Below are 25,874 nucleotides of genomic sequence, written 5' to 3'. Positions count from 1 at the left end.
GGATGAAAACAGCGACTGTGTATTAACCCGCTGGAGAGCGCGAATTTAAGAACCCGCGAATATGTTTTCAAGCCGCTCACCGCGAAAAATTAATCGCGCGAAAATATTGACGTTTACAGTAACACATCCGTTACCTACATTAGCACTGTTTTACGTCTTCCGCATAATTCATATTTTAAGTTTAGAAAGTGACGAAATGCAGAATTACATACACGTGTACGTGTAGGATTCCGTTATTTCAAGACAAAATTTTCAAGCTTCTTTCCATAAAAAGATTTCTCATGCATTACCACAAGACTCTAGATTCACACTAGCTGATCTGAAATTGTATCAATTTGGGTCAACTCAGACAATGCTCTGCTGCAGCATTAGCTGCTCCACAATTCTATTCTTTACAGTCACTACACACAGTGCAGAATTTCACATGTTGCGCTCATGACGAATGTAAACACTGGAATATCAGAACAAGCTACGGCAAATCGAGGCTCCAACTTTAGTGGTCAAAATGGCCTTCAGAAGCCGCACTAATGGAAAATTGCAATCACATTACATCTCATCTCCTGGGGTTAATAATTTCCGCCCCGCTGATGTACTCTGTACACCACATGAGTGCCACTGGGAGATACAAACTTTGTTTCTTCTCTGCATAAAGATACAAGGGTGACCAAAGAAATAACAACAACAACAACAACAACAACAACAACAACAACAAAAAATGTAGTTTTAACAGGTAAAGTACCTTGAGCGACTTCCTTTCTGATTTTTATTCTTTTTTTAGGGGGGAGGAGGTTAGGAGGAAGAGGATTTCCTATTTGCTTCTCTAAGTACTAAAAAAAGATTTTTTTTTTGTCACTGGATCTCAACAAACTCAACAAAATGTTGATTTTCGGGGGTGGGGGGGGAGCACAATACCCCTAATTTACCATCACTTCAAATGTATTGGGCAATTGCTACTGTATAAGCTGTTATTTTTGCGAATTTTGCAATCACAATTGGATCAATCGCGAAATTACCAACACACAAAAATGTCGCCATGCACTAGCGTGATAATGCATTTACATAATAGCGTTGGCATCAATTCAGGGAAACATCTCGCTAAAATGTTGATGTCCTCCTCATTCGTGAAAATATCTGTACGCGAAAATTAACAGGTTATACAGTATGTGAATGATACAGGATAAACTAGATTGTGCATACAATAGCCCACATGCTGCTTGCTTGGACCACAACTTGAGAAAAATGAAGAATGAGTATTAAAGAAATATAAATAGGCATGTAGGCCTATATATGTACGTCTCCTAGCTCCCTAAAAGATGTCCATTCGTTTCCAATATTGCTCTGTTAATGCACACTGTATTTTGACTAGCAACATCTGCACAGTTGAAAACAGATTCTATAGGAACAATGACTGAAATAACACTTTCGTTAGAATGGTAAAATTGCTCAAATTAAGCATGCCAAATCAAATCAGAAATATAAACATTTTGTTTAACAGAACCATAATTACTTATTCTGGATGAAAATAAAGCCACTAAGTATTATGTCTTTCATTTGAAGCAATATTCTCCCTAGAGAAGAAAAATTTTCCTGTGACATTTAATCATGATTTACAGGTGTTATATAACAATCAGTAAGTGCGGAACACTTATATTCATCTTAAATGCTTTCAGCTTGGTGTTGCACCCTTTCTTTCCAAATATCGGTCTTGTCTATTTACATCTATAATTACTAGTTATAATAAATGTATACTGTTATTCTGAATGTAAGACATACTTTAAGTTTACATTGTTATATTTTATTCATCTTATATCATATTCAATTTTATATTTTGATTTTGTATTGTATTTTATGTAATGTGTTGTTATGGATTGTAACACTGTACTGTTCAAAATTTGTTTCAAATTGTAAACTGTATTTTGATATTTTTATTTAATACAAGGCTCTCATGTAAAGCAGTTTTATGTACTGACGAGACTACCCTGTAAAAGAACACAGAATGAATAAATGTTAAAATAAATCCATTCACTTATTGTTGTTCTGAGCCCCTGAAGCAAACTACAAGTGTGTGGTGACTTCATCAAAACAGATAAGCATCTATGAGCCTACATGCACTAAAAAAAAAAAAAAAAAATGGCATGGAAAAACATATACATGTTATTGTTTATTTTGTTATGTTGTTGTTGTTGTTGTTTTGTTTTTTGTTGATGGTTTTGTTTGTTTACTCCAAAGCTACCGGAAAAGCTGGTATTGTCACAAGCTTGGCATTCAGGTAAATAAATTTGACTTTGTGTAAAGTTCGGAGAATCCATTTGACCTCACTCTGAACCCTTTCTGTGCATATTTGTGGCATGACTCGGTAGCTTGCACTGGCAGTAAATATGAATACCACATGTGTTGTAGAACTTTTACAGCATGAAACAGGTGTGCCACGTCTCTGTTTACCACATTGCACACAACAGATACTTTAGTGTCATTCAGACATGGCTTGACTTGTTACACTTCACACTCCAAGTTACACATTTGATAATGTTCTCTGTAAATCTATAAAGATTAAAACAATTTGGTTTGTTGGGGCCATACTGCAGACCTCCCAACCTGGCTTACTGAAAATAGGGATGATTCTGAAAAAAAAAAAATAATGATAATACTAATAATAATAATAAATGAATAAATAAATAAAAATAAAAACAAAAATGGGATAAGAAACAGCACATCTTATAAGAGTGTGTAGTGAAATTATCAAGAAAAATAAGAAAATCAGATGAAAACAAGGGTGCACAATTGTCAAAATTCAGATTCTTTCCTCCAAATTCAGAATGATTGGGAGGTCTGCATGTATAGAATGCACATCACTGGTGTAGAGAGACACTAGAATTTATCAATGTTATAGTTGACAGTGTTTGATATTAAACCCACATGGGTCCTCGAGTCTGGTCAATTCTTCTTGGACCAGAACATGTAAAGTGTTGTAATTTGTACAAATTATACTGTTGTACATTTGACCCCATTCTGACACAGAGACACAAATAAGTGACCCTCAATGAACAAATCTGAGCATCTTTTGTGTATTTTTTCTACCACAGACCTATAAACCGTGCACCATACATAATAGACACACAGCTAATACTAGTATACCGGTACCTGTACATGTCTGTAGGCCTATATTTTTTTCAAATGTTCCATAATGCTCACTGAGTGAATTAAAGCACACACACACACACACACACACACCAAAACACAGATTAAAACGCAAAACCCTCATAAATGCTCTGCAAGTACAGTGCTGCATATTCCACCTTCGCCAACTGCACAAGATTTGAATAGTACCGGTATATCTCTTCACGTAGTACTACAGGTTTACTATGGCCACTAACAGGAGGAAAATGCAAAAGAAGCAATGCACAGATCATAATACATGTATTCATTTTTATGTCACATGATCAGCAGCATTTCATCTCTGTGTTTTCCACATTCAAATGCACATAAATGTGGGGAGTTGACCGCATAAATCTGACACACTGAAAATACCTCTTACTAGTATACTACATGTAGTCTTCGATGTGTTACCGAAGCACTATCATAGAACTGATTGTACGCATCATGCATTATGCATACAATTTTGTGAAACGAGACTACAGCAAGACAATTATGCAAGAGGTTTAACTTTAATATATATATATTCATGAATGTGAACTGCAGTGATGGAATGAGAAATCTGTAATATATCATTTTTTTAGGAGAAAAGAAAGTGATTTTTAGTGATTTCCCATCCTGGTGATGAATATTAATACAAATACTGACAATATACACAGCATTTCTATAATGGGAGGTATTACAGAATGTACATTGAATGTTTGAAGGTTGTTGATTTCACAATATTCATTCAATGCTTAAAATTCAACCTCCCCCCAAAAAAAAAATTAAAAAAATTAATAATAAATAAATAAATAAATAAAATTTTATAAGACGAACAGTGAAATACACCAAACGTACTGTATACGCCATATATTTCCGGAGTCTAAATTTTTCATGTATTGGGAATTCCCGACGATTTCGCAAGTGGTTAAATTCGCGATCGTGGTGTCCTTAACTGAACGGAGAAGTGTACACGTGTAAAGTCACATTCACATCTGGATCAGAGTCAATATTTTTGTGTGTCTTTAATTTTGCGAATAGCACCTGACTTGTGAAATTCGCGAAAATAAAAACCTTGTGAAATATTTGGCGTATACAAGTACACTATTTTGAGAAGCAATAACTGTTGGTAAACGTATTGACTGCAAATACGACCCAAGATTTTATGACTCTTTATCCTTACCTTACCAGCACATTAAATCAGCCACAACAAGCCATTTCATTTGTAATCTCTTTGCTTTCTTGTTGTTTCCCAGTCACAGCCCCTTCCCTATCCACCACAAATCTAGCCCAGAGGAAATGGTTAGCCACCGAGTGTGTTAAAGCTACCTGCGAGGATATACTATTTCACCTCAAGATCCACTAGATAAAGCAATGCAGCCCCTGAAAACCATGACATTTTCTCTATATATATAACATAGAGACGAAAAACAGATAAGCGGAGAACAGAGTGAAATATATATTCCTGTGTGTGTATTCACTATGCTGCCTTATTGCAGTCTCCAAGACTGACTATCCAAGCCACACAGTCAGTTATTGTACACAGTGTCATGCATAACTTGCATTATCAATTTCAAGACAATCCCGCGGTCCCCAGACAGCACTATAAGATATTCATAGCAGTTGTATCTCCATCCCAGCATCAACCCACAGACTCGCACTTATATGCCAGGGAACGCGTCTCTGCCACTATATTACAGAGAAACTCCGACTCTGTTTTCAAGCTGACTTTAATGAAAAGAGTGAATTCAAATAAAACAGAGCATTGAAAGTTTCATTACAATGGGACAAACATGAAATGAGAAAGTCACAAAACAATGATTTTTATGAATATTTTCACAAAGCAGTGATATAAGATACAATCACAATTAATTGCATGATGTAATGTTATCCCTGAACATATGTTTCCTATTGATTTAATTTGAAACCTATTCCAATAATGTCTTCAGTTCAGCATCCTTCGGGTTGAAGGTATTACACACTTGTATGTCAATAATGTAGCAACTCTGCTTTTAACACACACAAAAAAATATCATTATCTCTTCATCATTAGGGTCCTTGAATAACGACTTGGTCATGGATATAGCGTCTTCATGTATTTGTTTTTTGTTTTGTTTTTTTTTGGGGGGGGGAATTACAGTTTAGTTTTGAGTTAAAGATAATGGGAATACGATATAAGGGAAGGTATCTTGTCTTAATCTATACACGACTGCCTAGTCTTAATGTAACTTTCAGTTCTATTTGTATGATTTTGCTGTATTAAAAGTCATTTAAACACATAGCTTCTCACAGAATCTTTATGTTTCCTTCACAACCAAAAAGGCAGCAAACAATAAAACATTTTCCCTTCATGACCACCTCCAAAGTCTGCTGTATATCAACACAGAAATGCTATATTCACACTCCTCTCGTAATCTGCGAAGTCTTAATTTCGGCATCATGCACAATTCAGGAGCAACACGTTTATCGAAGGTGGAACTAATTGGACTCCTGTGTTGCATCGCAGTGATCTCTTCCCGCAATAGATCATAACTTTAATATTTGCAAATGCTCCACCCTATGCCGGTGATCAAAGGTCAAGAGAAAAGAGAATTTGATGTGGGCAGAGAGGAAAATGTATTGCTCATGATTTCAATTATGGTGTACACTACATTCAGCATATACATTGTACACGTTTGTACACTTGTGCATTTTTTAATATAAAAATGAAATCTTCTTTCTTCTTTTTCATAAGTCCACTACATATTATCTAACTGAAGAACACTTGAACCTTTCATCTCATTACCATGATGCTGTAACAAGCCATATTCATTAACCAACAGGAACATACTGCAAGCTTAATTTTCTTTCCCTACTTTTTTTTCTTCATTTTTATATATGTATATAATATATATTTTTGTCAGCCATATGCCCAGGCAGGGATGATATTGAGGTATTTGAAAAAATCGGAAATCAAAATTTTCAGGTGATTTTGATACATGAAAATAGCAAAATGTGTACAGACTTGATTTAAAAAAAAAAATTCTGAAATCAGGTTTAAATCTACAGAATATCATGTCTGCCAGGATTCCGAGAAGAAAAGATGAAGATAATAATTCAGCCATTATCTGGGGTGTTATCTCAAAGGCCTTTGGAATCAAATATGTCTTGAAAGCAAGAGATGATCAAACAGATTGGGAAAGATGAAGTACAAATTTCATTTGTACAGAGGGAGACAAACAGAAGAAAAATCCTACCACAAAATGTCTTCTTCCAAATCCCTCATTTCCCTCATACAAAACACTACGAACAAAACTACCTTTGCATTATATTTAATATTTGTTTTGTTTACCTCTATGAAAGGGAACTATCGCATATTCTATGCCAGTGGAGCAACATAACTATTACAGGTACTGTAAAAACATACAAGCTTTAGTCCTCACTTTCAAAATATTGCAAGGACTTGTATGACACATGTATTGCCATCTGAGTTTTGTGATCAGAGTAATCAGAGGGTAATTGATCAATCTTTCTCATGGTTGCTGGGCAACTGCTACGTTGGATGCAACAATCATTATCGGTGCTAAAACAACATGAGGTGATGGTTTACTGTTTTCAAATTGCCTATTGGTGACTCTACTCTTGTGATAAGCAAAACATTATCACCTTGCTTCAATGACATTTCACACATCAGTGTTGTTTTTCCCCCTAATGAAGAATGGCTGTATCAATTCTCTATTGATTGATAACAACTACTTCATGATCAATTATTATAAGTCCCAATGGAAATATAATAATGGGTCTGATGACGAATTGCAGCTGCATTAAGTCCTGACAGCATTTCAAGCTCTCATCAAATATTAATTTCCGTATATTTCAGCTGTTTCCAGAGCTGCTTTGCCACCAAACAAACACTACTTCCCTTGAATATGGTGATGATAATTCTGTTGTCTCTCGCATTGATCCGACTGAGGACTTTGCAGTGCAAGCTTACTTCTTAACTACAATGTACCTCCTATAAATTTAGATTCTCAATAACACACTTTTGAGACAGATTTATGTACAATGTTTCTAGCTAGGTTTCCCTTTAACAGGGTCAACCCTTGACCTTCCTTGCACACAGTAGAAGATGAAAAACTCCCATAGAGTGAACGTATCCGGTGGCAACGACAGACCATCTCGTCTAATTTGTATGGGGCACCATAACACAACAATCGATCACATGCCGTGAGGAAGACTTCCCCCCTCAACCTGCATTCTACCCGAGCGATCATTAATATGTAATAAAAGCTGAACCCCACAGGCTAGGTGTCTGCGCTTTCTTTCTCTTCAAGAGAGCGAAGAGGGAGGGGGGGGGGGGGGAGGTGAAGAATCTCAACATGAACATGGTCTGAAGGAAATAACGGCCCTCGAAGCCAGGCAGCTTGTTCAATGTAAAGTGTCTATATACCTTAACCCTTACAATATATTATTTTACCCCTAGGCCTCTAAACAACCCCAAAACACTCCTCACACGAATTGAATCTTTCCATATTGTCCCAGACTACATGTACATGAATGTCAGTTAAAAAGTGTTGGTCATAACAAGTTTTTGGTATCAATATTCCAATTTCTCACGTAGAGTGACATCGTACATGTATACCTACAACTACAGTTTGTGCTACCACACCACGGTAGAGTGAATACACTGATTCAATGTAAAAATTTAATCATCGATGTACATCTGTATGATGTTGCAATTGCCACATACAATGTAAATTCAAGAAACCACACAAACACATGAAAAAATGGAGTGGGCCTGAGCGAAATCAAATGTGGGTGTGAACAGAGTCCTTTTTTGTATTCTCATCACTCTCATCTTCTACATCTTCAAAATAAAGATACTAAAGATGGATGCCTACATCCACTCTTCATATTATCTGATCTCTTCTTTTTTCCTCCCACTTTCTCTCTCTTCTTCTTCTTCTTCTTCTTCTTCTTCTTCTTCTTCTTCTTCTTCTTCTTCTTCTCCTCCTCCTCCTCCTCCTCCTCCTCCTCCTTCTTCTTCTTCTTCTTCTTCTTCTTTTGCCCTCCTTTTTTCTTCTCTTGTGACCATGAGACATGTACAAGCATTCAGTGAAACCATTTTTATGGTTTCCTGCTCACTGTGGCAGGCTCATGAAGTACTGTACTCTACCACAATAGACTGTAGGCCCGTTCACACACAAGGGAAAAAGTGCGATTTAAAAATCGATTTTCTTATCGCGATCAAAATTTCGAAATTTTTTCGTGTGTGGACGGAAAAATCTCACATCCAACTTGCACTATTAGTGCGATTTTTCAGAATAATCGCGATTATTTTGCTTGTTTACAAAATCGAGTCTCTTTGAATCGCGCGGGCGCGAAACTCTATTGGGACTGCGGGGTCAGTCTTCGGTCATACAAGTTTCGGGCATGCGCAATTTGGCCACTGATCATTCTTTCCTTGCTGCGAAGTGCGATTTTTCCCTGTGTATGAACGGTCGGAAAAAAAAAATCGAAATTTGGATCGCGATTGTAATTTCGATTTCCGTTGTGTGTGAACGGGCCTATTAATGACTTTTACTACAAGGGGAGGGGGGGGGGGGGTCTACTCATACAGCCATACATTTTTTCTGTCTCAATCAACCCCCACTGTGTGTTTGATATGTTTTGTCAGGCAGTATCACAGGTAAGCTAACAAAATTTACACCAAGCCAGCTTTCAAATTTGTCATGATACCAGCTGTTGCTTCTGATGAAATTTAGTGTTGCTATTACAACACTGAAAAGAGAAGAAAAAAAAATACTGCAGTTTTCATGAAGATTTTCATTTTGCAATTTGATATTCACCTGACCTATACATTGCATCTACTGCATCCTGTGATCAAATCAAAATATTATTCTCTCATAGTATATTATGGTGAAATACAATGTACCTTCACTTTTTGATAATCACATGTACATGAGAGCGTTTCTTATTAATAGGCCTATATACTAGAAGTGAAAGTTCAGTTTCAACCAACCCAAATCCTTTGCACATTGCCTTTTAATACCTCACAACCCTAAAATGTATGCAGTTGATCACACCACTTTCCGATTAGTCTGGATGCAGTATTCTGCTGTTACCATAGCAACAGGAGATGATTATGCACAGACACACAGACTGACAGACAACCATCTATTATGGTATTGTGAATACTTCAATCTGTAGCATACAATCAAACCAAGTTGGACTAGTGCTTGAGACTCCTCCATCTCACTTATGCACAACCCTGAAAGCTATTTGAGCAAACTTGCCCACAAGACTTTATCTGCACAATATCAAGCAGTGCAATTCTGCTGATGGAAACATAGTAATGGAGGCAAAAAATATACATGTATAAAAAAAAACCAAACAAACAAAACAAACCTCTCTCCCTTTCTCTTGCCCCCCCCCCCCTTCTCTCTCTCTCTCTCTCTCTCTATATATATATATATATATATAATATGTCTCTCTTTTTCTTCCTGCTTAAAATTCTCCACAGAGATTTTGATTTTTTGCATTTCTGGTGGGTGGGAGAATGAAAACAGGAAGGGTTTTCTTCTTCAGCAAAGAACAACAAAATGTCATCCAGGATTGGAGCTGTACCTGGCAAGGTATCACCAAAGTGTCTAGCAGAACAGCAAGCCACATTTCTATTTTCAAAAAGAAAGTCATGAAACTTTATGGCATGCTTACATATATTATACTCAATGTATATAGTCACACTACAAAATTTTCGTGAAAAAGTAAGTTCTTTCATCTTCACAGAATGGTAGCTGCCTTAATCATCCACAGCAGAAAAAGGATGTAGGAAAGGAATACTGTAAAACGAGTAATGTTCGCATGCATTTTAATTTCGTGAATTTTGCGAGAGCCGAGTTTCGCGAAATTAAAATGCACACTATAGATCCTGTCTACACTATATGCATTGAATGTTAGAGGCAACTCGCGAAAATTTCAGGCCACGAAAAAGGCCGTCAGCTCCAATTCACGAAAATTTCATGCCGCAAAAATATTTTGTTTTACAGTAGTGAGTGATACAGTAATAAACACTTAATATTTCCCAATCTTTTGTATTAATTAGTATACTGAGTACCATGGCACTTGCAGCTGATGTCAGGTTTTGGGGCGTCTTGGTCATCTCTCATCTTGCCTGATTCTGATGAGCAATATTCCTTGTCTCGGAGAACAAAATTGATTTCATGTATTGTTGTGTAGATGTACACAGAACATCTGATTTACTGATCTGAATGCACGCATTGGTACTGGACGTCCTCATGAGCAGTATACAATGTAGTTTGCTGAAGGCGATAATCTTGTTTCATGACACTGCTAACATTGCGGAAGAGAGTTGTCCATGTTTGTAGGATCTACAAGTGTTTTCCTCATTGGCAAGTGAATGTTTCAGTAAATTCATTAAACACAAACATCTTTTAAAGTATGTGGTCCATGCACATTGCAGTGTATTTCAAGCATCATAATCTGAATGCTATGTGTGTACAACATCCAAATCTTGTAGACTGTGAGCTTTCATCTCTTAATCTCTTCCTTTTCACTGCTATAATTTCTGCTCTGGTAAAATTAATCCGACGTCAGAGAGATATTTTGATACCGACCCAAAGGCCATCTTCACAAAATTTGGTAAAAATTTTGATGTAAGATCTCAAATTATATAAGAAAAAAGAGAAGGATGATTTCCTCTACAGAACAAAAAAAGGACAAAATCTCTGACAAGTAATCGTGCAATCCAATGCACCTAACAGAAGCTAACTATCCAAATTGAGATGGCTCCACAGGATGTTCACATTTCAAATTCATGCTGCCCTTGTATTTCCTTTACACTGCGGCACAGTTTTAGAGGATTTCCATTAAATGCAGCACCTACTGTGCATCTTTAAAATTCTACAGTTAAATACCAAGTTGGTTTATAAATACAAAGTGCTTGAAGAACTTGGTTTATGGCTGGATAGACAATGAATTGAAAAAAGGTGAGGGATTTCTTCTCACATCATTTTCTTTGCATAAAATATAATCTGAATAGCATGTAACACAAAAGGAAAATTCAACCAAAAATGTGGAATATTACGAATGAAATTTATGTAAATTCCCAGTGTCATTGTCAGTACTGACATTACATACTTTCAATTTAACTTACAACGTAGGGGCATAAAGACATACAATTGTACACTGTACATCTAGGCCTACATAGTAAGTGTTCGACACTTTTTTTGAGTCATGTCATTTGCAAATGAATAGAGCCAATTGTATGATATGCATTGTATTCACGTAGAGTGAAACTGGGCCAGCAAACAAACTTCAATGCCAGCCTTACAAAATAGGTAAAAGCTTCAAGGACTTAACATGATCGCTTCATAGTTGGCAAACATTCTTAAAATGTACAATAGGGACTGGCGTACATGGTACATACATAACGTATACAGTTTCTGTATGTTAAACATTCTTTACCCACCTTCATAGTACCAGGGATGATATTGAGGTTTGTTGAAAAAAATCGGAAATCAAAATTTTCAGAGTGATTTTGAGACATGGACAAAGCAAAATGTGTGTACACTTGAGAAAAAAAAAATGTGGCATCAGATTTAAATCTGCAGAATATCATGCCTGTAGTACATCTACACGTGTACACACATACAGTGTAGGACTATTAAGATTATGATGCTTGAAAGCACACACATACAAAAAGATGTTTTTGTTTTAATAATCCACTCTAACATTCACTTGCCAACGAGCAAAATATTTGTAAATCCTTGAACATCTCTCGTCTGCACTATCATGAAACAAGATTATTGCCTTCTGCAAAACTCTAATGCCCATATCTAAGAACTCTACTGCTCATGACGACGTCCAGTACCATTGCATGCACTCTGCTCAGTAAATAAGATGTTCGGTGTATATATCTACGCAATCACCATGTCCATACGATCAATTTTGTTCTCCGAGACAAGGAAATTGCTTGTCAGAATCAGACAAGATGCGAGACATTTCTGAAAGGTTGATTTTCTTTTTTTCAATCTACAACCATGTACATATATTTTTCTCATTAAAATCTGATTTTTGTGGGTGCAATATGATGTAGAGATCACTCTCCTTCTAGATTTCTTTCCTCCACGATTCACAAAAACAAACACGTTGCACAAAGCGCATTCACATCAAAATGTCTCAACCTATAATGGTATCATGTACTTGACTATCTGGATGTCACTGTAGCTTGGCTGTGATTAATGCAAGGGGCTTCCACAGTAATAAGCAATATGAGTCATCCACTGCCTCGTATCATTAATACAAATTTCTCATAATGACACAGAGGCCAAATATACATTGAATTAATATTTCAAAAATTAACTCTGTATAACTGTGCAATGTATACATTTACAGTCAATCTTTTCCCATGATAAGCAAAAAGTGGTACAAAGTACCCATAATACAGTATCTACATAAAATTCAAAATCAAGTATTTGATGCATGCAATAACAGATTAATGTACTGTATGTGCATTAAATCAAGCATGGTTTAATGATGCATAATTATATGCTTTAGGCCTACTCCCTAACTTCACCCAGAGTTTTGTCCACACTGTGTGGCCCTTTAATACATACAATGATTACAATGTTAATGTGTCCAGCACATTCAGCCTAAGAGTAAAACAATGTCTATTTTACATAATATGGTATTCAAGTCTATAGCTTGAGATCAAAAAGAAAACAAAAAAGGTGACATTACTAAATATACCAAAAAATGGTTAAGAAATCTCCAAAAAGCAAATTTCAATGCAGTCAAGCATTCTCTTCTCCCTATGTTATATAGCCCTACAACATTTGTACATCATGTCTGCTTTTGCATTTGGGATTTAGAGTGTACAGTTCTTTGAAAGTGATAATCAAAGACTACTTGTGTCTTTTTTTTCACTTTCACAAGTTGTTTTTACAGATGTACTTCATTTACCCTTCCGCTTTAATAATTCTGTTTCTAATCACCTCAACATCCATCAGAAACTTTGCTTGCCGTCGGCATCCTACTGTATGTTTCCCCTACCAGGAACAATGCAAATCCCTTTGTTTCATTACAAAATTTATTTTCCACTTTTTTTTCTTTTCTTTTTTTTGAGGGGGGTGAACTGTTTGCAAGATATTGCTGTTGATAATCATGTGATGTGTTGTTTATAGTAAATTTCACATGGTTTGTGTTTGAGCTGTGAAAATGAAAGAATTTCCTCGAGATCCTTGTGTTTGGCAACATCTATGAAGAGTTTGATCCCACAACATGTTAAGCACAATTTTAATTTTTTTTTTTTAAATATTAAGTCCATCATGAGATAGAGCTAAATGAGACCTGTCTAGTCATACCTCACTTTTTACATAGCAAAGAATATTCTAGAAGTTATGACTACAAATATCCTGCATTTTCTTGTTATTTTCATTGTTTCTAAGCAGCTTTAATCACAAACTAAAGTATCCCAAATTCACAAAAATGGAGTTAACTCATTTTGTGATAAAACTTTTAATATTTATGACCTTGTCTATTTACACAGTTTCCCTAAATGCAGGGGTGGGGCAGTTTCAGGAAGGAAACAGCAGGGTTCAAGCAGTCCAGTGTGATCTGAACTTCAAAAGGCTGTTACAGCTTGAGTAGATAGTTTGTGACCATTTGGCACTGCTGACAGGAAGTGGAGAAGAAGGGAAGCCTCTCTGCTATGTGTGGTACCCCTCCTCCACTGCCACCCAACAAATTATCAATGCTAATTGATTGGGTGCTTGGGATTTAACAGGAGTTATACCTAGCCTTTTGACAAGGCCTCGTGGCTGAGGAATGAGACTAACTCGCCACACAGAGCACTGAGAGAAAGGGTGAACGCCTTTTCAAACCTTTTTTTTTTCCCCTGCCGCTACGCGACATACTTTTGTACGCAAACATGAATTATTTTAATGTATTCATGAGTTGATCCACAGTACTAGTATGTATGCTTATGAATCATGTGTCAACACAGGCAGTGCAGGCTGGATTACAGAGCATTACGGATGAGCAAGCCACCAACATACATGTTTATAAATGCATATTCACCAGATGCAACGTTATTGCGAGCAATGCGGTCGCTTGATTGGCCGCTACCTTTTTAGTAGCAGAATCAACGAAAAACAAGGTTCAAGAAAAGAAATTCATGTCAGGTTCCAAAATATCTCATGGCTGCCCCACTCGGTCTCGCGTTCACTCGTTTCTCGCAGTTATAGTCTCTTTTCCAAGCCTCAGCCAGAAGGCCTTGTCAAAAGACTACACTCACCCGGGCAACGGCTACCAACCTCCCCCTTGCTCTTTGGAGGGGGAGGTGATCAATCAAGGAACTGATAAAGGTGTTCAATGTCTTTATACTTGATGAATGTAAAATATGGTACAGATGTAGATATCATTACAAACAAATATAACAGTCATCAGGGGTCGCACTTAAAGTGAAAACAAAGTTCTGGTAAGGGCTTGAGAACCCGTCTGGCACCATTTCATATTTGCTTGCAATATATCGAAAGAGTCTACAAAGAAACTTACCTGGCTGACGCGGTTTGCCGGAATGATGAGTCGTTTTGGAGTATTTTGAGAAAAATAATAAAAGTAGGTAGACCGACTTTTATTCCAGAAGGCTCCAGACTAACTTGGTCTCAGGGAAAACTCGACCCTATTTCAGATAATTTACAGTTACAATTTTTCAGTTTGTGATCACCATGTTCATCAGTACTCTATAATACTACGGGCCTTACTGAGCAGACAGGAAAGTGCTTGCTAATCCTGTACAAAACAAATGGACAGCGCGCGGTCCTCAAGCCTACTAGTATACGCACATCACCTCAGTTGCTGAGACGCGCGGTCTTTGAAGTTTTTGTTGTTGTTTATCAAGCGTCTTTGATTGTTTTTAGAGGTGCTTGAGAGGCGCACACTAATTTTGCATGCGCACCAAAGAGGTTTTTGATGCGCGCATTGTAACAACTCGGACCATTACTGCGAGTAGCCAGAACGCTACAATGTAGTTTATACAGGCCGCTCCCATATGCATAGTACAACACTGTACAATCCAGAGGGACAACCAATACAACTCATCCCGCCGTCAAGCAAAGCGAGGCCGAGTTATCCCCGAGTCCGAGTCTAGCCTGACCCCGTTCGGGTAAGTTCTGAGACTGAACGTTTTTGGTTAATATTTCCCATTTTTGTCGTTACCCATCGAATATCTTGTTATTACAGCGTTATTCCGCACATTTCCTAGGCATACGTTCACATTTTGGAGCAAAATTTGACAACTTTTGCAGGCGTACCAGAATTTTGTTTGGGCTTTAACTTTTTTTTTAACTAGCCAGGCGGACAGAATCAATTTTGACACTGAAGCAATATTTTGGCTAGCCAGACAGACTAGTAACTTCAGAATTTTACGATTTTTAGCTAGTCCGACGTGATTTCGGGTGGCCTATGGCCAGCGGACCATCGCCAATTTCGAACCCTGGTCATGATAACCCTTGTAGGGATAGAGCATTGTCTTCTAAATTACAGTAATGGCTTGTTTCTAATCTGAGAAACTTAGTCATCAGCCCATTGATAAAATGCCATCATTTTTCCTCGAGTACATTTCGCAAGAAAGCAATGGTCTCAAATTACTATCTTTTGTTCTCCACACGGAAAAACCTCGGCAGCTACTTGTTTTCATAACGCAGCAGCACTCGAATAGGGCGGAGAAAAGTGGTGATGTAAGATGCGAGAGTCACATACACCCACTGTCCACTCTTCATTTCGGCTCAACTAGTAACACGAGCATCCCATAAAGATATTTGTTCATGAGGATGAGCAAATCTTGCCTTGCACCACAATGTACATAATACATGTGTGTGAGTGCTCTTGTGTAGACTACACACCCAATTGTAGTCCTTCACCTGCAGTAGTATGCTTTCCATTTTAAACTGAATCACCTTCAGCACTGCCATACAAAAAATGTAGCTTAGTTGCAGTGTAAATTTAAAGGCACACTTTTTACAGGCAATGGAGTACAGTACAAATGTATTGTGTATGTACTGTAGTGGTATTGAATGGTTGCATTGTCTACATACATTACTACATATCGAAATTATATATATGCTGTGACTGTATGTTTTAGCACTCTTTCTCATATCATAGACACACCATGCATTCAATCTATCCATTTCACCATCTTTAAGCATTATACACATTGACGTTACATCCACAAAGAGTTGAATGCCAAAACTCTATTGCATCACATTCGAAATCTTAAATACAGTTAAACAGATGAACGTTTTGCATTTCAGACATGCATCCATCTAAATTTCAATACAAATGTAAGTTTGAAACTTGTACAAGCCCACTGTGACAATTCTTATCCCCAATTCTTCCTGCCTGCTTCTTGTAGACACTGCAATGCAGCTTGGAGGCATTAAAATTTAGAATACTAGGTACAGTATTATGAAAGTTTACCTACAAATGTAGGCTACTTATTGATTTTGACATGACTTCACAGTATACCATGTCATTAAAGTATTTATTTAAAATGAAATAAAAAATTAAGGGATGAATACAATTTAAGCCATATGGTTCTTTGGTTCTCCACTGCTATGGCATTTCTTTTTTAAAAAAACTACAATGTATGATCATCAGTACTTTCTGTATACAAAACAAAAACAAAAACAAAAACTTAATACTTACAGTATGTACATACAGCTTATGCTTGGCTAACTTCTACATGACACTACCAAGTACTTCATTAAAAATTCATATTACAAGAAGGGGCATCAGATAGTCACATAATTTGTGAAATGATAGTGGCACTTGTCAATGTCAAGTATGGTGGTATGGCCTTGATGGTGAGTCAGCGAATCGATCCACACTACAGTGAATAGAATTACCAGCATGCTTGTGAAGTGTGTGACTCAAACGTTCATACTTTTTATAAAAAGTTCACTGTGCAGCCTTGAATATTCCAATGATTCCAAATGTGATCCAGTTGATGAATAAAAGGCAGTTCACAGCATATATCAATAGATATACCTGGGAGCATATTTCTGCAGGGTTTTCATACATTGTAACCTTTGTCATGCTGTTTACCAGGCTACCTTCATCATCTATAGACAGACCAGCTATACATCATCAAATCATCTTACTTCAGGGTAAAGCTCATACTCTAACACCCAGATATTTTTGTAATAAAGACATGTAAAGGGAAACTATACCAAATGATTTATGTGTAAAAAAAAATACAGAATAATGATAAAGAATAAAAAATAATATAAAGAAATTCCCCCAATATATTTAACCCTGTATTAAACAAACACAAAGGAATAAGAGTTATAAGAACTTGAAGGTCATACAGATGTAATGCAAAGCAAACTAAACACAGACATGGATTGTATATAATCACCTTTTTTCGGGGGGGGGGGGGGATACTCTAGCAGTAATGCCCTGATTATTTTTTTTTTAAAAAGGTCTTGTAAACCTTACCTACATTGTACACAGCTGTTACAAACTTACATGACATCCTCTCAGTAGTAGAGGGTCAAAGAAAAATATTGTAGCAAATTTTTCCCCGCTTTTCTGATCATTCTTCTAACTACGTAGTTGTACATTATATACATAGACAGGACAAATGTAACAATCTCATGTCACAGCTTTATTACTTCACATGTGCACTTTGATATATCCACCCTTGCTGCATGCAGGTATGCCTCTATGTATTGTGTGTAGAAATCTTTTCTCATAAGTGCTGCGATTGCTGTGGAATTGCAATGACATGTATACCTGTACCATAGCCCATAGTACTATAGTTAGTACAAGTAGGTCATCCATTTGATGTTCTATTCACAGAAATTTACATTTTCCTATACACATACACAATGTCAGAAAAGGAAAACAAGCTACAGCATGGTGCATGGAGGAAGCATGTTACCAAATTCTAGTTTTCCTTCGACATATAGGCCCTAATACTACACACTAAAAGGTAAATATGCAAGCTGTACAACACTCTTTGAATAAAAATTGCTTCTATAACACAAAACCAATTCAGCAAACTGAAATTTCATCTCTTAAAGCATAAAATTCCCCATTAAAAAAGTGTACAGACCTGTAGTCCCATGTACAATGTATTCACATTCATGTTATACTGTTGGCTTTTCTTTTGTACATGACATCTACCGTAAAGTTCCGTGTATAAGACGCACTATTTTTTCGTCGGAAAACGTTGAAAATCGGGGGTGCGTCGTATACACGGGTACAGTCGAATCGAGGAAAAAAATCCGTCATGTACACCCAATTTTATAAGGCCAACTTGGGGCCATGTATGCCCATCGACGTTTGGAAGGTAAGCAATCACTAGAACTTACGGATAAAAGAGCAATCTTTCAATCTGGACACCCACAAAAGCTGCAAATACGAGATACACTTACATCGGCCTTGTGCAGTAACGATGTATCAATCTGGCCATAGACAACAGCTGTAACAGCACTGCTGTATGCTACCGATGTCAGTCTACCAAGCTACCAACAGCCAACCTAGTAGCTGGAATACGCGATGTACAGGTATCATTACTAAATTACCGATACTGTAAAACTTATCAATGTACTAGTATCAATATGACCATAGACAAAAGCTGTAAAATACGGAGTAGGATCGACACTATGTCACCGTAAATATGAACGATGTGTGAAGCATGCATGCGTATCCATGTCGTTCGTTTGCTCTTCATTTCACGAGTGCGAGACCGGCTAGGATAGCATAGCTACACTGTGCTGTAGCTAGCTAGTAGCAAGCCTTTGGCAAAGGCAGCAGCTGCAGAGAGGCTTTTGCAATAGACTCGCGTGCACACAGCGATCGGATCGAAGCGCGCTAACCCGTTGCGCGCTGTGTGTGCAAGTCCATTGCTCTCTGTGTGCGTGTGCTGAAATTATAGCGAGCTGCCTTTTGCAAAAGGCTAGCACTGTGCATACAAGCATGGTACAATAGACACACATGTTACTGGTAACAGTGCATGAGTGTAATTACCGTACGCACCGTACGTCTTGCCGTATGATCCCTCTGCTACACTTGTTGATGTTTTTCTTATTTTTCGTGATGAACCTTCCAGTCTGACATGCGTCAATATGCGAGACACCCTCTGCTATGTATGACAGCAAAGATCGTACTGTATACTCATGAGTACGATATGCATGACACATGTACCACGATTGAAAGGCGAAACAATAGCAAGTGAGTACCGAGACAGGTCTCGCATTTTGCGTCTTCCATATTTTGTTGATACCCGATGAATACCGTTAAAAGAAAATATAAAAGGAAACGAAAAATAGAGCAAATACATGCTGCATTCTAGGGAAATATTGAGCTGAAATAATATGTATGACACACGCAATATTTGCGTGGACATTTTCGTGTGTGTTTTTTTTTTTTTTAATTTTAGGTCCGAAATTAGGGGTGCGTCTTATATACGGGTGCGTCTTATACACGGAACTTTACGGTACTGGGTTTTTATTAAAGCAAAGTTGTCGTTTTTTCTCTCCTTTAATAATGGCATATAAATTATATCCAAAATATAATACAAAATTGGTGTCTCTAAATGAACCTACTTACAGTATACAAGCTACAAAAACTAACAATAGGCTATCAGTTTCTCTGGGACTCAGGAGTCTGAAGGTGGTACAATGTACATGTATGTATGTATGAATGGCCCTGTGCATTGATTTGAAAGAGAGAAAAGTACACACTCTCCACTAATCCTGTTGTATCATCTTGATCAATACCTTCAGTGAACCAGATGCAGGATATTGCAAAGTGTGCACTAGTTTGCAGACAATGCAGCCCTGGCTATGCACACTGGCTATCATACAAGTAGAGGGAGAAGGCATTACATGAGTCCAATGGCTACAAAATAGTCTACATTGTACATGTAGGGTCTTACATACCTTTTTGTGCATTAAGAGAGAAATCATGGAGCTACAAACACAACATTGCACCATTAATTTGATCAAACTATTTTGTATGTTTTTCATTCTTAATGCTTGTACTCAAGCACAACCATGGATAAAAAATATTTTATACCATATGCACTGAATTTAAATACAGGTAGAAAAGATAGTGGGTAAATGTGGGATGTGTTGTACTGTATATCTTGCAACTGAGTACAAACTAGTGATGATCAGTGCAAATGCACTGTGCATGCAACTACCAGGTCAAATTCTTTGTATTTCGATATGATTTCAGCGATGTAAACATGACAAAACATACCTACTTGTACGTGCCAATTCAAATCTATTATTATTGCAAAATTTATATCTTTGCGTCTATGTGGACTGACGCTTTGCTTTTAACTGAAAATTTAAAAAATGCGATGTTCTACAATAATCGAAGCAAGACATTACAACCCGACACTCCACAGCACTGGTACAATACGAATTCGCTGATGTCAATGTCATTATGTCAGCCATGCTTTGATACTGTATCCACAATAAGCCTTGTTCCTGTCACAGCCTACCAGCGTATTAAATTTTGACCAACATATTCATGCAGTCACCTTGAACATAATCAGACAGGTGACAGGTAAGATCACACCCAGTGTTAAAATCAATCACTTGGCATATCATGACACATTGTGCAAATATTCATGTATCATGCCATTGTCTGAGGTCGCTCCCTTTAAAGGGAAGGTAAACCCAAAGAGCAATGTGGATTGAGTGAAAGCAGCAACATTAGTAGAACACATCAGTGAAAGTTTGAGGAAAATCGGACAATCGATGCAAAAGTTATGAATTTTTAAAGTTTTGATGTTGGAACGGCTGGATGAGGAGACTACTAGAGGATATGACGTATGAGTGGACAACAATACAAAGAAAATATAAAGGAAATTCAACCAAAATTCACTTTTCTAGAATTATGAAAGAGTAATGGACCAACCGCTTTCAGAAACCAGAGGAAATAATTGCTACCCTTAACATATGTCAATATCAAGTTGATGGAATTTGTAATTTTCATGAAAAATGGATTTTTGTAGAATTTTCTTTATATTTTCTTGGTATTGTTGTCCACTCATACGTCATAACCTGTAGTAGTCTCTTCATCCAGCGGTTCCAACACCAAACTTTAAAAATCTATAACTTTTGCATCGATTGTCCGATTTTCTTCAAACTTTCACTGATGTGTTCTACTATTGTTGCTGCTTTCACTCAATCCACATTGCTCTTGGGGTTTATCTTCCCTTTAATACTCCCTTTGTACGAACACAACAGTACAATGTGTACAACATGCAATTTCTTTCTGGAATTTTGAGCACTGTCTACAACTATTAATATGCAAAAGCCGGTCCTGGGGCCTGTTGCATAAAAGTTAAGATCAAACATATATCAGAAAATCAAATGTACATGAATGTATTAAGTCTCTGAATACTCACTTCTGATTGGCTGACAAGTGACTCATGTTTGATTTTCTGACTTATGTTTGGATTGCATCTTCCTATGCCACAGGGCCCTGCTACAACAAGAGAGATATTTCATAACCTACTACATGTATACTACTGGCCAAACAAAATAACAGAAACCACACAAAATTTGAAAAATTCTTTATTACTGTGTCGTGACTTCAGCAACATGGTAGTCAAATTGAGAGTAAACAAGAGCATTAACATCTTCCTTAATTGCTACCACACATGGGAAATGGGTCTAATTGGACTGCTGTGTCGAGGATGCACGTACACGCACAATATTTTCCTGCATCATTAATAGGCACCTTTGTACACCCATGCTCATCAAGGCATTAACCATCCTCGGGGTTTTGAAAGAGAGGAGTAGTCTGCCTTCAAGGCGTGAGGCCCTCTCCCCCCCCCCCCCCCCTCATCTTGTACCAAGTCTGATTTTATTGTGCATCAAATATTGGCATATACGCATAATCAATGGTCTTAACAAAAGTATGGACGTGAATTATGCAAACAGGCAGCATACAGGTACCTACAAGGGCTTACGTCCTACAGTTGGAAGCAATGCTGGAACAAAATCATGTCTGTAGCCAAAAGTCATGTAATAAGGCATGGAGGACTACAGTACTGCTTGAAGGAAACTGTAACTTACATGACTTTGAAGCTCTTCTTTAATGATGTAACAATATCAAGATATCTGTACAGTGTAGACAGGAGGTGGAGGCCCTATAAACTACATGTATATTGCTCTTATCTTTTGCACACAATATGAAATGTGCATGCACGTACCACCTGTATACTTGCAGGTCTTCACAGCCTCTTCCACACAACATATACTTGCAACCACATGCAAACTGAACAGACACAACCAAGCATATACAGTAGGATGTCAAATAAATCTCACACTCAGAGATATGCTGAATAATTTAGATATTTTCATTTATGCTGAATCGTAATACTATCACTGTCACTGAAAAAGAAAAAGAAATCTGTGGCAAAACAAACTTGAAATGATTGTTTTTGTTGCTGTTTTTGATAGATTGATCACGCCCTTCTGAAATTGCAATACCAGTACTTTCATCAGTCACAGCAATTAGTGAAAATGATCACTCTGGATGTTGACAATTTCTTTTCCAATTCACCCATGCTAAAATGTTCCAATGCTGTTACAAGTAGTGTGTGTCCTTCCATCTTGCATTCCTGAGAGTGAATTTCATTGCTATGGGAAATGTGTGGTGTGGTGAACACTAACATTACAGTGCTCACACCGGTTTGATACCTGTGACTGTGGTTGATCTGCAACATTACTTCATGTTGTGTTTTTGCTCTCAGATGCTTGACATTTAAAACAGAAACAAGGTTTTTGAATCAGGTATCTTTGCTGTCAAACTCATTTTAATAGTGGCTAAGAAGAATATTTGATAACTACATGTACTGTTGCGGAATCTTTGTTAACATGTTATTTTTCTTGTCATAATGAAAGCAGAAATCACCTCTGTGCAACGTTACCTTGTAAAAATGAAAATACAAATTTTCTTGTGAATGATATCCAGGCCCACTCTCAATCTCTTCTCTCCCTCTCATTCTACTTTATAATCTACAAAATGTATGTCTTGGTCGACGGTCTTCAATGAAGCAAGGATTTCAACAAGACACTCACCTCTCCCTCGGACTCTCCCCCTCCATGGTGAGACCTCCGGTCCAGTTCCCTCTCCCGATCATCATACTCCTCCCTCGCTTTGTTCACCGCCCGCATCAGCCGGATGCGGTCCGGCAGCTCTGCCACGCCGTAGTCGTCCGCCAGATCATCCTCTGTCAGGGCCCGGAAGTGGCCGAGGGTGAAATCCTGGGGGAAGTGGCGCAGGTAGGACTCCAGTCCATTGTGGTAGAAAAACAGCTGGAACGGGGTCAGGGGTTTGGGAGGGGCTGGGCTGGGGTCTGGGGGCAACACCACCCCCTCCTCAGCCACCTCCTCCTCTTTTAAATCCATCATATTAGTAAGTGTGTCGCGGCATCCATCGTCTTAAGGTTGTATAATCAAGGTCTCAAGAAATATTCATCCACAACAGGAGAGCAAGAATGTCTGGCTTATCAATACCCGAGCAACTGCTGCTCACCAAAAAGAACCGAGAGCAGTGTTCGAGCTACATTATGGCAGTTGGGTATGGTTGCACTCCGGATCAAACAAACTGACGGCTCTGCTCAGCTAACAAGAAAACTGTCGCAACCTGAAAAAGAAATTTAGAAAGAAAACAATTCCATATTAAATACCAGCATTTCAACACAGATTTTCCTTCCGATTCCATAAGGTGAAAAACATTCGCATATTACGTAGCAGTTTAATAGAAGAGACAAAAGGCAGGGCAAAAGTCTTTGGTTACTACAGTGTATCAATGAAGGTTGATTGCAAGATCTGAATATTTTGAGAGATTTACAATTATGATGACTCTCTATACAAGCATTTTTAAAAGACTGTGATTTTTTATATGTTAATACTCAATAAATATGTAATAACCAATGTAATAATATGGGATACAAACACATATATCACACACAGACACATACCATAGATGGATTCACTTGATCACACGTATGCAATGTTACATCACTAGCACTCCATGTCTTGCTTTACATTATGTAGTTGTACTTCCAAGTGTGGCATACAGCTGTACCTCAATGATAATTTGCATTGCTAAAACACCCAAGATATACAGGTGAAAGTTTGTATTAAAACCCTCATTGTAGAAGCAAGTGATTGAAATAACACTTCTCGTTTTATACAATGACTGGATATGTGACATATGTACAGTACGTGTATTAAAGAAAAAGCATTGCAGTTTACAATCACATTAACATGAATGCAAGTTTCATTCTGCCTTCGGGTAATCATCTCCCTCTTCAGTGTCATGTTACAAAGAGCGAACATGAAAATAAAAACTTGCATAAGAAGGCTGATAAGCTTCATTATAATTTGAAATTATGCAACCTCCCTGTGGCGCCCTTGGGAGTAGGTCATTAAAGTAAATTGTAATTGCCTTGTCAAGAACCCTCCAAACAACCATTATTATAATCTACCTAGCAAGTCAGCTATAATGTTCAACACAGGACAACTTGCACTGTACCTGTACTGGTACTCTTCTGTAACCAGGACTTCTACTGGATACTGTAAAAGTGGAAATTTTTGCGGTGTTGAAATTTTCGCGCATTTCGTGCAACCAGAAGCTAGCGCGAAAATAAAAGCACACGAATATTTTCACATGCCACATGTTTCAGTAGCTGATGTCTTTATTCCGCGGAATAAAAAACACGCGAAATTCTTCTTACCTGGCCAAGCGCGAAAAATCAATTGCGCGAAAATATCCACTTTTACAGTAGTGAAGACGGGACCATAAAGCAAGAAATATTCTCAGCACGACATTTCTGCAAATTGGAGCCGGCGGCCTTTTTTCACAGCCTGAAATTTTTGTGAATTATCACTGGCATTCAATGCATAATACAGGTCTGTACATGTAGTGCAGACTTAACTTTTTGCAAGCATTTTAATTTCTCAAATCTTGGCTCTCGGGAAATTCGCTAAATCAAAATGAAGCAAACATTTATGGTTTTAATGTACATTTTGTAATTAGTTGAAATTTACAGTGTTCATACTCAATAGCAACTACCGTAAACCAAATAATGATGCACATACAATGTATCATCCCTCAGTCAAATCCTACAGTAAGCCTTGGTATTCGCGCACATCACAGGAAAGTCGTGATCCTGGAATAGCATGGACTAGAGAGGTCTTAGGCACTGTAAAACAGCCTCAGCTGTACGTACTTCACAAGTGGAAACTTTTATGCAGGTTTTTTTTTTTTTTTTGGGGGGGGGGGGGGAGGGGGGAGCAGGAACCAGGCCAATGTAGGTAAACTTTGCCTGCTTATAATTTTGTGGATGAAAATATCACTGCCATACTTCAATCATTCCCAAGATGTGTGAACATTTTCATTTTGAGCTACCCAGGGGAACATATACCCAAAACATAGATTCAGTGATTGCAAAAATAATTGGGGAAGAATACACATACATTGTAAGTGAAGTTTGAGAATATGTGCACATTCATTTCAAAAGTTTGTAATCTTCAAAGTTTTGACAATATTCTAAGTGCTATCAGTGCTGGACAAGAAAGGCACAATGATTTCTGATTTCCCAGTAGTTAGTTGGTATGAAGAAAATATGAAGAGAATATAAAAAAAAAAAAATCACTTTGTACGACAACCAACCTTTTCCCCCAAACTACTGTACTACT

The 25,874-nt window shown here is 37.5% G+C and overlaps 1 protein-coding gene across 1 annotated transcript in view; it reads right to left on the bottom strand.

Annotated features, from left to right (window-relative positions):
• LOC139714876 (uncharacterized) overlaps window positions 1-23,818 on the bottom strand; it is an 83,057-nt gene extending 59,239 nt beyond the window's left edge. The window contains exon 1 of the mRNA XM_071626525.1: window positions 23,247-23,818. Coding sequence (XP_071482626.1) covers window positions 23,247-23,579 — 333 coding nt within the window. The 5' untranslated portion in view covers window positions 23,580-23,818. The remainder of the gene's footprint in view (window positions 1-23,246) is intronic.
• Between the last annotated feature and the right edge of the window lie 2,056 nt (window positions 23,819-25,874).

This window comes from Diadema antillarum, unplaced genomic scaffold (genome assembly GCF_040938485.1).
Source record: "Diadema antillarum isolate AM-2024a unplaced genomic scaffold, OU_Dant_1.0 seq00002491_RagTag, whole genome shotgun sequence".
Taxonomy (NCBI): Eukaryota; Metazoa; Echinodermata; class Echinoidea; order Diadematoida; family Diadematidae; genus Diadema; species Diadema antillarum.
This window is presented reverse-complemented; position numbering and strand designations above follow the sequence as displayed.